Source organism: Myotis nattereri (assembly GCF_964212035.1).
Source record: "Myotis nattereri genome assembly, chromosome: X".
Lineage (NCBI taxonomy): Eukaryota > Metazoa > Chordata > Mammalia > Chiroptera > Vespertilionidae > Myotis > Myotis nattereri.
In genome coordinates, this window is record NC_138078.1 from 65229504 (window position 1) to 65243981 (window position 14478).

A 14478-nucleotide genomic window follows, 5' to 3' on the forward strand; every position below is an offset into this window, starting at 1 on the left:
AGCCCGGGTCTGTAAGTAACTGGGAACGTTTTCCTAACCAGGCTAACAAACGGGGCAGGATTTGGCTTTAAGAAAGTAGATTCGGCTTTAAAAAAGGTATATTTGGCTTTTAAAAACTAAAAAACTGTATTATGTGCTTTTGATTTGCATGTTTAAAGTGTTAAAATTTTAGAAGGTAATCTTTTACGGTTTTTGCATGTTATTATAGAACATAACCTTTGCTTTTCTTGAAAAAGGTACATTAGATCTTAAAAGGTTGCCAAAAAAGTTAGTTAGAACTTGACAAAAAGGTTAGCAGCAAGAAAAAAAACTCATCTCAAAAAACTTTTTCCATGGGGAACATAATGGCGCATTTGCCAAAGCCTTTTCCAGAGGCCGAGGAGGAGTCTCCTCAACTGGTTCCCTCCGCTCCTCCTAGTGAGGAGTGGGAAGAGACATTAGAGGAATGGCCTTCACCTCCGCATGCACGTCCTAATTCTGATATGCTTAATTCGCTGTCATTTGAATCACCTGTGCAAAAATTTATCAGAGAAGGATTGAGGGAAATACCGGCCGAAGAAAGGCTTGCTTTCCCTGTCATAGAGGTACCTGATCCACAGCTACCAAATCAGGTAATCAGACAGCATGTAAAAATTGACTTTAAAATGATAAAAGCCTTACGTGAAAGTGTAGTCCAAAATGGTCCAACAGCTCCTTTTACAGGAGAAATTATGCATAGTATTTCTGAAGCTTTCCTAATCCCTCATGATTGGTATTCTCTAGCACGTGCAACTCTCGATGGAGGACATTATTTACTATGGAAAGGAGAATTCTTGGAGAGATGCCAGGAGCAAGCCCAAATAAACCGCGGGCTGAATGCTCAAATAACTTATGAAATGCTAGCAGGACTGGGACAATACAACGATGTGCGAGCCCAGTTAGATTATGTGCAACTGGCATATGAGCAAATTAGAGCTTGTGGAAGGAAAGCGTGGTGTACTTTACCAGCAAAAGGAGACTCTGAGGGAGCTTTTAGTAAATGTTTACAGGGGCCTTTAGAGTCATTTTCTGATTTTGTGGCTCGTCTCACTCGAGCAGTGAGACGACAGATTCACCATGAGGCAGCAGGAGACATTTTAATTCAACAATTAGCTTATGAAAATGCCAATGATGATTGTAAGAAATGCCTGATGCCTCTGAGAAAAGGTAGTACAATTACAGAAATGATTCGAGCATGTCAGAATGTGGGGTCAGGCACTTTTCAAGTGAATTTACTCACTGCCGCCGCTACTGTAAATAAAAGGTGTCATAACTGTGGAAACATAGGACATTTTAAAAAAGAATGTAGACAACCAAGAAGGACACAAGGAGGCGCTCCAAGGAAAGGCGCTAACATTTCGCCTCGTGAGCCGATCAAAGCAGATCCAACCTCTCTGTGTCCTAGATGCCAGAAGGGCTACCATTGGGCCAACCATTGTAAATCGAGATTCCACAAAAATGGGCAGCCGTTAAATCAAGACACAGGGTATGGCCAACCGCAGGGAAACGGCCAATGGGGCAACCCCCAGCCCCGTCAATAAAAGGGGAGATCTGCCCTGCAAAGCCCACAGTGGAATCTCTAATTTGGGCCACTCCAGGAAGTGCAAGCCTAGATCTTAACAGTACTATAGCGGTCACTTTGACCCCTGATATGGCTCGGCAGGCTGTTCCTACAGGAATCTGGGGACCTGTGCCATCAGGAACTTTAGGATTAATTTTAGGGAGAAGTGGAAACACTCTGGAAGGATTAACTGTTTTGCCTGGAGTCATAGATTCAAATTATGAGGGAGAGATTAAAGTTATATTAGAATGCAATCATATTATGCAAATTACTCCAGGACAAAGAATTGCTCAAATACTACTTCTACCTTATGCTCAACAAGGCAAGGCTATAAATAGGAGAAGAGGAATGCAAGGACTTGAAAGCTCAGACATCTATTGGATACAGGAAATTAGCAAAACTCGTCCTATGATTAATTTGAGAATAGAAGGAAAAATGTTTAAAGGCCTAGTAGACACTGGGGCCGATGTCAGCGTTATCAGCAAAGAATTCTGGCCTCCTAGTTGGTCCATGGTAGAAGCTATGGACTCAATTAGAGGGGTGGGAGTTCCTGATAACACACAACGTAGTGCTGCAGTCTTAAAATGGCAAGATCAGGAAGGACAGACAGGATGGTTTCAGGCCTACATTGTCTCTGGAATTAGAGTCAATTTATGGGGCCGGGATGTCTTAGAAGGTTTACACGCTTGTATTATTACTGGCAAAGGTCAGCAGCTTGTAACTCAGATGGGACATCAGAGTGATCCAAGTGTAAAAAACCCAGGAAGGCAGGGATATCAACCTTTTTAGGAGTGGTCACTGCTCAGTCTCCTCGCCCCCATGCTGATCCTATACAATGGAAAGATGATAAACCTATATGGGTGGATCAGTGGCCATTAACCAAGGAGAAATTAGGTCATATTCATGGATTAATACAGGAACAAATAGAAGCTGGTCATATAGAGCCTTCCAATAGCCCTTGGAATACGCCTATATTTATTATACCTAAGAAGGTGGCAGGAAAATGGCGATTGATACATGATCTCAGAGCAATTAATGCTACTATGCATACCATGGGAGCTTTGCAACCTGGACTCCCAGCGCCTTCACAAATCCCTTTAAATTGGTCTCTCATAGTAGTAGATCTTAAGGATTGTTTTTTCACCATTCCCTTGGCACCTCAAGATAAAGAAAGATTTGCCTTTTCAGTGCCATCTATTAATAATATAGAACCTATGAGAAGATATCAGTGGAAAGTTTTGCCTCAAGGAATGGCCAATAGTCCTACCTTGTGCCAAAAATATGTGGCTCAAGCTGTTCAACCTTTAAGGGACAGATATTCCCGATGTTACATTATCCATTACATGGATGACTTGCTCTTAGCAAGTCCACGGGAAGAGCAGACTTTGGAAATATTTTTCCAATTAGAGAAGGAGCTCCCTAAATGGGGCTTAAAAATTGCTCCAGAAAAGGTACAAAAACAAACACCTTTTAAATATCTGGGAACCATTATTGAAAACCAATGCATTAGGCCACAAAAGGTGGAACTAAGAAAAGATTGTCTTAAAACTTTAAATGATTTTCAGAAATTATTAGGGGACATTAACTGGCTAAGACCCTACCTAAAAATCTCTACGGGAGAAATGACAAATTTATTTGATATACTTAGGGGTGACTCTGACCTTTCCTCACCCAGAACACTAACAGATAATGCCAGAAGGGAGTTGCTAAGAATTGAACAGGCGATATCCTCAGCTCAAGTAGCACGGGTACAGCCTGAATTGCCTTTATTGGGACAGATTAACCATACTGCAAATAGTCCCACTGGAGTCATCTTCCAAAATAAAGACTCTCCCGCTATTATTGAATGGGTCCACCTAGGCCATCAGTCCTCTAAAACTGCTATTACTTATATAGAACTGATGGCTCAATTAATATATCAGCTTAGGAAGCGTTGCAGGCAGCTTAGAGTAGAAGAACCTAAATGCATCTATCTTCCCCTCACTGGAAAGCAATTAGAAATGTTGTTTCAAACTGATGTAAATTGGCAAATTGGGTTAAGTGGATATTCAGGGGAACTTAGTTGTCACCTATTAAAAGATAAACTTTTACAATTTTTAAATAAGACCTCCATCATTATACCAAAAAATACTAGGCAGGAACCAATTCCTGGAGCTTTAACTGTTTTTACTGATGGGTCATCAAATGGGAAAGCTGCCTATCATACTATGAATTCTGACCGAGTCATACTGACCAGTCATACTTCTGTACAAAGAATTGAATTAGAAGCTATTAAGGCTGCATTGCAAGATTTCCAACAGCCTGTTAACATAATTTCTGATTCCTCTTATGCTTCGGGCCTAGTAAGTAGAATTGAAACTGCCCGGCTGAAATGGCTTAGTGACCAAAGTTTATTCTTACTATTTAAGCAGGTTCAGCAGATTGTGCAGCAGAGAAAATACCCTTTTTATATCACTCACATCAGGGCTCACAGTGTATTACCTGGCCCATTAACTAAAGGAAATGCACATGCTGACCAATTGGTTGCTTTATTAAAAGAGGCTTCAGAGTCTCATCAGCTTTTACATCAGCCTGCTAAAATGTTGTCCAAACAATTCTCAATCTCTCGACAGAAAGCAAAACAGATTATCAAGGAATGTCCCACTTGCATGTTACATCTACCTCAAGGGCCTAACACAGGAGTCAACCCTAGAGGTTTGCTAAGGGACCATATCTGGCAAATGGATGTAACACATTATACTCCTTTTGGACGTCTTGGAGCGTTACATGTCTCTGTAGATACTTTTTCAAAGGTCCTATGGGCCACTGTATCTACAGGAGAGACAGCAAAACAGGTTATTAATCATTGCCTAGCTGCGTTTGCTGTCATGGGAATTCCAAAGATTATTAAAACTGATAATGGACCTGCTTATACAAGCTGTCAATTCCAGGAATTTTGTAAAAAGTGGAAAATTCAGCACATTACGGGAATACCATATAATTCCCAAGGACAGGCCATTATTGAACGTCAACACCAAAGACTGAAATCTCAATTAGAAAAACAAAAAGGGGGGATGATGGAGAAATCACCTGTGGGTAGGCTGCATCAAGCCTTAATTACTCTAAATTTTTTCACTTGTGATGCTGATGGAAAGACACCTATGGAGCTACATTGGTGTCAGAATAAAACAAAAGAAAATGGTCTAGTTAAATGGAAGGATCCCGAATCTGGTTTATGGAAGGGACCTGACCCATTATTAACCTTTGGCAGAGGGTACGCTTGTATATTCCCAGAGAATTTTTCCAAACCCGTATGGATTCCTGCTAGAAATATTAAACTGCATCAGGAATCTAGCCAGACTGAAGATCTTGCACCTGGAGCCATAACATGTAGCTGTAAACAATCAACTACCTCAGCCACAGAGAGCAGCGACTCCAAGCAGTCCACTGAAGATGAGGAACAGAAGGAAGACAAACCAGACAGCCAACAGCCCAGAGACCACCTGGGGCACGGTAAAGTGAAGTATGGTAACAATTAATTCAGGTAAAAACTGTAGTTCAGATAACATGCCTAAGTTTTACATAGGTTACCCAAGGACTCTAGATAATGTGTTTACCCATCACTGTAATTTAGATAGCATACTGCCTCTGCTTCTGTAAATTGCTTTTTTTGCTAACTAGGTACCTCATTCCAAACCTTGAGTTTAAAATTAAGTTGTCATGACCTAGGGCAAAGAATATTCTTACATGGTATTATTCTACAAAGTTTTATTAATTATTTTTGATGCTTTGCAACAGTATATTGTGCATTTATCCCAAACAAATTTACAAATGAATTTGAATGTTTTACATGAAGGGATTTATTCCTTTCCACTGTGTGGAGGGCCTCCTGGAGAAGGCACTTAAGCATTCTGTATTGACCTATCTTGACTTTTTTTGTCAAGAGGAATCCAATTGCCTACAGCTGTTACCAGAGCTCTCTGTTCAAGCTGGGATCATGAAAAGCTGGTACCATGGATCTGTCTCTTGCCCAATGGCGTAAGCTGGGCCCTCTCTGGAGAAGAAACCTGGGTTCCCTATGATCAATGCCAGGGCCCCGCCAGCAGGCGAGGGGATCCAAAGGCAGTTGCTGGGCATGGAGGCCAGAGGGACATAGGCTATCAAGGAGACAGAACTGAACCTCACATCACCCTACTTGGCCCAGAGATAGCTGGTAGTCAACGACGGGTAAGATCCCAAAGGTTGGGACGACCTAAGACAGGCACAGCTGGGGGCCAGTAGGAGAAAACTTGGGGTGCGACAAAGGTGGGGCACAGATCCTCACCCCCCCCAATGGTGCACAGGCTTGAACGGTGCACGGGCTTGAACACTCGGCCCTTCTGAGGAAGGTCTCCTGTCCCCATGGCTGCTTCTTGCTTCCCATGCCCAGCCCAGATCAGGAACCAAATAGAAGAGATTTGGTCCAGCTGAAATCAGAATCCAGATAAACGGAGGCTTGGCTAACAGACCCTATGTCTAAATCTAGCGTAACAACAGGAATGCTCAGAGCCTTCACAAGGATGTAAAGTGATCCTTTCAATTAATATTTACAGTGTAAATTAAGATTATTGTTAAAATATTAAATTTGACAGCAAAATAGTTTTCAAATTAATTAAATTTGGCTAACTTGAAATAAGTAATTATTCAAAAAGTATTAACAAAAATATTCATGGTAAACATGCTATGAACCTAAAGCATGTTCAGGTTCATTTTTTTTGTATGCAAAAAAAAATTAATATTTAAAGCTATCTAGACTGCATTGTAAAATTTCCAAGAAGTCTCCTAATTAAAAAAAGGGGGGATAGTGGAAGAATACCATGTAAGGAAATAGATCCTGTAACTAAATTACATTTAGAGAAAAAAATTTTTTTTCGTTTATAATGCTAATAGTGAGACACCCAGAAAAACCACACATTAGGCCAGGGTAAGCCAGGGAAAGATCATGTTAAAGAAAAGAACCCAAGTAAGGTTTTTTTTTCCTTTAACCTTTGGTCGAGAATATGTTTGTATACTTTCAGAGAACAGCTCCAAGACCATGTGGATTCCTGCAACAAGGGATCCCGGAGAGAAACTGACCAGTTTGCTCCAGCCACAAAGACAGGAGAGACAGTTCAGAGATGGAGATGGTGGAAAACGCCTTGCCATGCTAGCAGTCAACAGCTGTGTGTCGCTGCAGGGTGCCCAGGACCAGACCAGAAAGGACCGGACCTGAATTTTCCACCATCCAGAACCAACATTTCATTGCTGGCATGTACACATGAACTTTTGGACATTGAAACATGGACTCAGAACTTTTGGACATTGAAATTGGGACTTGATTATTTTTTAAAGAAAAAATAAGGGGGAGATGTGGGAAACTGTTTATTGCCTTCACTATCTGATAAGCATAGACAGAGCACTTCCCGAAACCCCCTTCCCGAAACCCCCGAAGGCTGGGTGCCTTTGAAGCCCTAGCAAAGCCCGGAGCTAGGCGCCACCTCTGTTTGTCCAGACAGTGGTAGTTGAAACTACTCCCCCATTTATTATTATGTAAATCCTTGCTGATGGGCTAGTCTGCCTGTTAATGGGGGGTCGCTTGCCTAAGGGCAACTCCAGATCAATAAAAGATTGGAGCAGCCTGAGCATGGGTGGAAGTCCCTCTCCTTGAGTTGGACTTGCCCGCCTGGACCTCCGATATTGCAAAATTATCTCGTGTCTTTTCTCTCATTTGTTGTGCAGCTCTTCTTTCAGGTACCGAACCCTACTCCACGCGGGTCGTGGAAGGAAACACACTCAACACTTCAGTTCTTCTACTCTTCAGTCTGGCTCGCCTTAATCCTGCCAGGTATTCAGGAGAGTGTTGAATTTCCCTGTGATACACTGATCCTCCATGTTGTAAAACACAGTCCTGATTTTAAAGCAGGCCGTATTTGTTTCCCAGACTGCCTTAATTTGTATTTACATCAGAGTCAGTTTGTGGCTCAGCCTCTGGGTAGCAGTGTTTCTGGATTGACCTCCATGGCTATACGATCTCTCTATCCCAAAGATGGGGTTTATTTTCTCTATTGCACTTAAAACTGGTTTGAGGGAGTTCACTGCCCAGAGCTGGTTCTTTAATTGTTACCCCGCTCTGTTTCCCAGATTCCACAAAGACAACTTTCCCCTGCAGTCTCTGTGAGTGTCCCCAGCTGGGAAATCCCATGCACTGGTTTTAATTATCAAATGCAAAGATTTAAGGAGAAGAGAAAGAAGAAAAAAAATAAAAAAACATAAACCAAAAAAAAAAAAAAGCAAGAGCCTGTGGAGTTGCACAAATTTGCAACCCTGCACCTTCCAGCCCATGCAGTCTCTTGCCTCCTAACATTGAGTAGCCTGTACACTGGCAAAATCTGAGGTTGCCTTTTTGCATCCAGTCCAGCTGTGGGCTAATTTTAAGCGTGCCCTTCTGCCAGCAGCCCTGTGGGAGCTCTTCCACACTCACGGATTACGCTGGCCACAAAGGCCATGGTCTTTGTGGGGCGCAGACCTTCCCGTACACACTCCTCTCCCCAACCTGAATTGCCAACCGCACCTTCAGGCAAGACCTGACCTTTCCGTGAGAAGCAGGACTCCACGTAGTCATGCTGTCCCAGATCCAGTGTCTCCGGCTTAGCAGCCAACCTCTGGATGCTGGGTCTTTGGGTGTACAGTATACGTTTCCAAACAACAGCCACTCAAGATGGCGTGGTCTCTGCAGCTGAGCCAGTGCTCAGGGAGAGATTTCAGCCTCAGTCTCCAACTTTCAATCTGCTTTCTCCAGGATTCCTCTGCCATTCCCAGCTGCAAACTGTCTCTCAGATGAATATCCTCTACTTATTTGGGCTGTATGTTACCCGCTTCAGCTGCTTACCCTAACAGCTCCGGGACAAGGCACGGGACACATCCGTCTATACCTCCGCCATTTTTTCTCCCCTCTAACTAGCAGAATTTTTACCAATACATCAACTAGGGGCAAAGGAAATAAAGAAAACAATAAATAAATGGGACTACATCAAAATAAAAAGCTTTTGCACAGCAAAAGAAACCACCATCACAATGGGAGAACATAAATGTGATTCATCCGAATGTTAAACTGAGAAACAAATAAGCCAGTTTTCAATTATTGTCACAGGAGTCAAATAGGAAGAATGATAAGGGGTTAATATCCAAAATATATAAAAACTCATACAACTCAACAAAAGGAAGGCAAACAATCCAATTACAAAATGATCAGAATACCTGAATAAACATTTCTCCAAAAAGGTCATACAAATGGCCAAGAGACATATGAAAAAAAAAATTTAAGTACCTAATCATCAGAAAAATGCAAATTAAAACCACAATGGGATATCACCTCATACCTGTCAGAATAGCTATCATGAAAAAAATCAACAAATGTGCTGGTGAGGATGGGGTCAGGGAGAACACTAGTTCATTGCTGGTGGGAATTAAGATTGGTGCAGCCACTGTGAAAAACAGTATGAAATTTTCTTAAAAAATTAAAAATGACAGTTCCATTTGACCTGCTTCTGGGAATATATCCTAAAAAAACCCCAAAACCAAAACACTAATCAGAAATAATATATGCACCCCTATCTTCATAGCAATGTTGTTTACAATAGCTAAGATCTAGAAATAGCCCAAGTTCCCATTAGTAGATAAATGGATAAAAATGCTATGTGACATTTACACAATGGAATACTATGCAGCTGTAAAAAGAGAGACCTCTTACCCCTTGGGACACCATGGATGGTCCTGGAAAATATTATGCTAAGTGAAATAAGCCAATCTGAGAAAGACAAATATCCCATGATTTCACTTATTTGTGGAATCTAATGATCAAAATGAATTGAGCAATAAAATAAGACCCGAAGTATGGAGACATGGAACAGACTGACATATCTTGATGTGGGGTTGGGGAACAAGAAGAGATAAACCAAAGAAGGGGAACAAGAAGAGATAAACCAAAGAACTTATATACTTACTAGAGGTCCAGTGCATGAAATTCGTGTATGGGGTGGGGGGGTGTCCCTCAGCCCGGCCCTGCACCCTCTCCAATCTGGGACCCCTCAGGGGATGTCCAGCAGTTGGACATCCCTCTTACAATCTGGGACTGCTAGCTCCTAACCACTCACCTGCCTGCCTGCCTGATTGCCCCCTAACTGCTCCCCTGCCGGCCTGGTCACCCTAACTGCCCTCCCCTGCTGGCCCAATAACCCCCAACTGCCCTTCCCTGCTGCTCTGATCATCCACTCCTCTGCTGGCCATCTTGTGGCAGCCATCTTGTGATGATGTGGGGATGGCCATCTTGTGATGATGTGAGGGTATTGCACAAGAGTGCAAGGGCCACCTAGGCTTTTATTAGTATAGACTAGAGGCCCGGTGCATGAAATTCGTGCACTGGGTGTGTGTGGGGGGGGGAAAGAGTGTCCCTCAGCCCAGCCTGCCCTCTCTCACATACTGGGAGCCCTCAGGCGTTGACCCCCATCACCCTCCGATCGCCTGATCGGCCCCTTGCCCAGACCTGACGCCTCCGCCAGAGGTGTCAGGCTTGGACAGGGGACCCCCATCTCCCCCCGATCACTGGCTCTGGCCCCCGCCCAGGCCTGAGGCCTCTGGCCCAGGAATCATGCCTGGGCAGGGGACTCCCATCTCCCTCTGATTGCTTGCTCCACCCCCCGCCCAAGCCTGACTCCTCTGACCCAGGCTTCAGGCCTGGGCAAGGGGACCATCATATCCCCCCAATCCCCGGCTCCGCCCCCCACCCAGGCCTGATGCCTCAGCCAGAGGAGTTGACCCTCATCACCCTCCGGTCACCAATCACCGAATCGGCCCCTTGACCAGGCCTGAGGCCTCCTGGGCAGGGGACCCCCAGCTCCCCGTGGTTGCAGGCTCCGCCCCTGCCCAGGCCTAACGCCTCTGGCCTAGGTGTCCGGCCCAGGCAGCGGGGACCTGCGGTGGCAGCGGGGGGTGCCGTGATCGTGGGTTTCACTTTAGGCCCAGGCAAGGGACCCCTAGCTCCTGGGACTGCCAGCTTCGACCGTGCCCAGCTCCCATCGCTGGCTCCACCCCTACTTCCTGCTATCACTGGCCAGGGCGGAAAAGGCGCCTGATTCTCCGATCATGGCTGGGGGGCAGGGCAAAGGCGGCCCCAGGGCCGCCTTTGCCCTGCCCCCCAGCTCTTAGCTCCCCCCTGGGTTTCAGATCACTGTCAGTGGCAGGGGGCTTCTTCCTGCTTTCCCTTTCGCCTCCCTGCATTGTGCCTACATATGCAAATTAGCCGCCATCTTGTTGGCAGTTAAGTGCCAATCTTAGTTGACAGTTAACTGCCAATCTTAGTTGGCAGTTAACTGCCAATCTTAGTTGGCAGTTAATTTGCATATAGCTCTGATTAGCCAATGAAAAAGGTATCGCCGTACGCCAATTACCATTTTTCTCTTTTATTAGTGTAGATATGCATAGCCCATGGACACAAGCAATAGTGTGGTAAGGAGCTGAGAGGGGATAGGGACTGGGAGGGTGGAGTAAAGGGGGGTAAATGGGAGACATTTCTAATACTATAAACAATAAAAATATATATTAATTTTTTTATTTAAAGAACCAAATCCATCTAAGATATCAACACATGCACAGGCCATAAGTGCTTCACATTCAGCAAAGAGGATTTGGGTTTGTTTTGAGAAAGGCTTATGAGCAGGGAGCCCCTCTCTGCCATCCCCAGTCACTTTTTCCCCACTGGCATTCACATTTCCTCATTCCCAGCGCCTCAGATTGTTTCAAACACACAGCGGCCATCTTCTTGGAGATAAACTGTGTGTGCTCACTCATGATTCTATATGCTGGGAGCAGGGAATGGAGGAGTGTCTGGCAAAGCAGACAAATGAGAGAATAAGAGCAGGCCCCTCCCCTCTCATTTCATCTCCTTTCTTTTTTATTGTTTTCTTGTTCAGGAGAGTAGAGCACTCTCTTCCTCAATGCTCCCCTCACACACATTTAATGAGCACTATTTTCACTCTTTTTATTTACTGACCAGTAACCCCAAGGGTAGGCCTTGTCTGTTCCCAGAGATAAAGTTTTATCATGCTGAACAAGCACAATTCTCTTTGTTTTTCACAGTGTTTCAGAGAGATAAGAGGAAACCACCCAGTAACTATGCATGATTGGGGAGGTTTTGAAATATAAACTCATTCTCTATTCTGAGCTGTGGATTAGGAATGGGAAGAACAGGAGACTGTACCACATATAATGTAAGTCAATTTTGTTTTCTGAGTTGAAAACAAGCAGGTGAACACACAGAGAGAGAAAGATGAATAAATGTTCAATTGAGAAACGAATAAGCCAGTTTTCAATTATTGGCACAGGAGTCAAATGGGAAGAATTTTAGTAATTCAAATGAGAACATACCCCAAAAATTCAGTAACCTTTTCCTATCACAAAAACTCCCTCTTTCACATGGTTTTAAGACTAATATTGGCAGATAGGACCAAAGTTCAGTTGAACAGCCAGATATATTCCCAGGAAAATATGGGATATGACCAGGTTAGACTCCTATTAAGTTTATGTCCTTCAGGGTTTAGCAGGTTTCTGTGAGTGAGCCAGGATGGAGAGGTTGATATGAGACTGGTGATGCCAGATATTGAGTAAGACTAAACCTAAGATCAGTTGGTACTGATAAAGGCCTAAAGAGTAAGATGTTTTTAATAGCAAATGGAAAATTTTAGTAGTAAATTGAAAAGATGCAGAGTAGGAAATGATTTAGGAGAAATTTTGTTTTTCAGCTAAGAAAAGATCTGAGATTGAACCCTGAAATGATACTAGGAATGCATGGGAAGGTAGGGTGTTTGGGAATTTTTGGCAGAAAGGAGGAGTAAAGCCAAGAGACAAAATTTGTAGCTAATAAAAGGAAAATTTAAGTAAAGAAAACCACAACAAAATTGTTTCTGAGCAGCCAGTTGGAAACCAAGCAGACAGTAAAATTCTAGTCAAGCTGAGTAGTGCTTCATTGTCTGCATGCTATATTCTGCATTACTGTTTCTCTCCATCCCTAGGCTCATGAACTTTAATTGCTCTATTTTTTCTCTCCAGTGCTGATTAGTATGTTCCCTGTAAGGAAAAAATATGTCCTAGGCTTTCTAGAATTTCCCCCACAATACCTAGCATGAGGCCTTACTGGAATAGTAGCTCAGTAAATGTTAATTGGCAGAATTAATGAACAGCTTTCACTTTATGTAATTACTTTTCCAAATTAAATACTAGATTTCAGTATGCCCAAACCTAGATTATATTTTACCCTTCTAATATTGGGTAAATCAGAGGAGAAAGTTATGAATTAAGAAGTCATAAGGAATTAGTGAGTCAAATGGCAGAAAACAGGTAGGAAAATAAAATTTGATGTCTTAGGAGAGAGGTAAAAAATCCAAGACACTTTTTTTCCTTGATCTCAGATTCAACAAATCAGGCCAAGGCCAAACTTTAAAATTTAGGTTGTGTGTGTGTGTGTGTGTGTGTGTGTGTGTGTGTGTTTACTCTGACTGGTACTTTTCTTATGCAGGTCTGCCTTTTGGAAAGATTGACTTTATGAAAGCTGAGGTCTTGTCTATTTTGTTCACTGTTGTATCTCTAGCATCTAGAGTAGGCTTTCCTGCCATATAGTACTGATTTAAGAAATAATTGTGGAAGGAAAGGAAAGAGGGATGGACTGGTGAGGTTATAGAGGGAATAAAGGAAAGAGGGGAGGGAGGGTTCTGCCTTTCATGCCACTAAACATGGCACTTACTCATCAGTCACCAAAGACCCTTCTCAGTTTCTGTGTTAGGAAACAAGGATAACAAAATGATGAGATGCCATAATCTTTGCCCTCAAATAACTGATTGTTTAGTAGAGAGATATAATACACCAGGTGGTAAGTGCTACACCAAAGAGTTTTGGTGATACAGGATTGTGCTAAAGGGAGCATCTTATGTGCCCAGAGGAAGAGTGGGAGACAGAAAACATTGCAAACCTGAGTATCTATAATTATAAAAGCATAATATGCAAATCAACCAAATGGCCAAATAGCAGAACAAAGTTCCAGATGACCACATTATGACACACACTGGCGCCAGGTCAGCCAAGGCGGGTACGATGCAATTGGTCGGGGGGAGGCACCATTGCCCCATGATCACCCCACAGAGGAAGGCCCAAGCCATCAGCCAGCAGGGCGATCAATTGGGGGGCTCCGATTGCCCCAAAGTGGGAGGCCCAGGCCACACTCTACAGGGAAATCAATTGGGGGGGCTCCATGGAATCACAGAACCAGTGGTGTGTGGTGGTGGATGTGGGCAGCACCAGGCCAAAGTGGGTGTGAGCGAGGGACAGGGCCACGAAGCTGTGAAGCCGGCAGCAGGGAAGGAAGGCCTACCCTTGCATGAATTTCATGCATCGGGCCTCTAGTAATCCTAATAAACTCACTGGTGCTTTGTAGGCTTAAGAACATTTTAATCTCTATAGTCGTAAAAATGTGGTTAGATTGAATAAAATAACAACTGCAAGTCATTGCATTTTAGCTATAATCGATTCAGAATCATTTTGATATTAAAAGTTATTTTGCTTTGGTACTTATTGGACTTTGGTTTCATTCAGGAATGCCAAAGGCCACAAGTGAGTCTGTCATAAAGCAGCTTACCATAGAATTGTGGCTTTATGAGCACTGTCTAAATGACACAAATTGAAGGCCCATTGTCTGGACCAGACCTGCACCATGCACCAGGAGTAAAAGCACAATTGATTAGGACCAGTCTTTGTTCTTTTCTGAGCAAATTTTCTGAAGAGGGTAGAGAAATGACAAGGAGAGAATCAGTGGTTAAAAAAGAAAGTTATGATTGGCAAAGCTTATATACACCTAG

At 43.3% G+C, this 14478-nt stretch overlaps 1 protein-coding gene across 1 annotated transcript in view; it reads left to right on the forward strand.

The window, feature by feature from the left end:
* Positions 1–344: 344 nt before the first annotated feature.
* Positions 345–14478, forward strand: part of LANCL3 (LanC like family member 3) — a gene marked incomplete at both ends in the record, with an annotated part of 29985 nt that continues 15851 nt past the window's right edge. Inside the window, 1 exon segment of the mRNA XM_081081651.1 lies at positions 345–611. Within this exon segment, the coding sequence (XP_080937777.1) occupies positions 345–611 (267 nt within the window).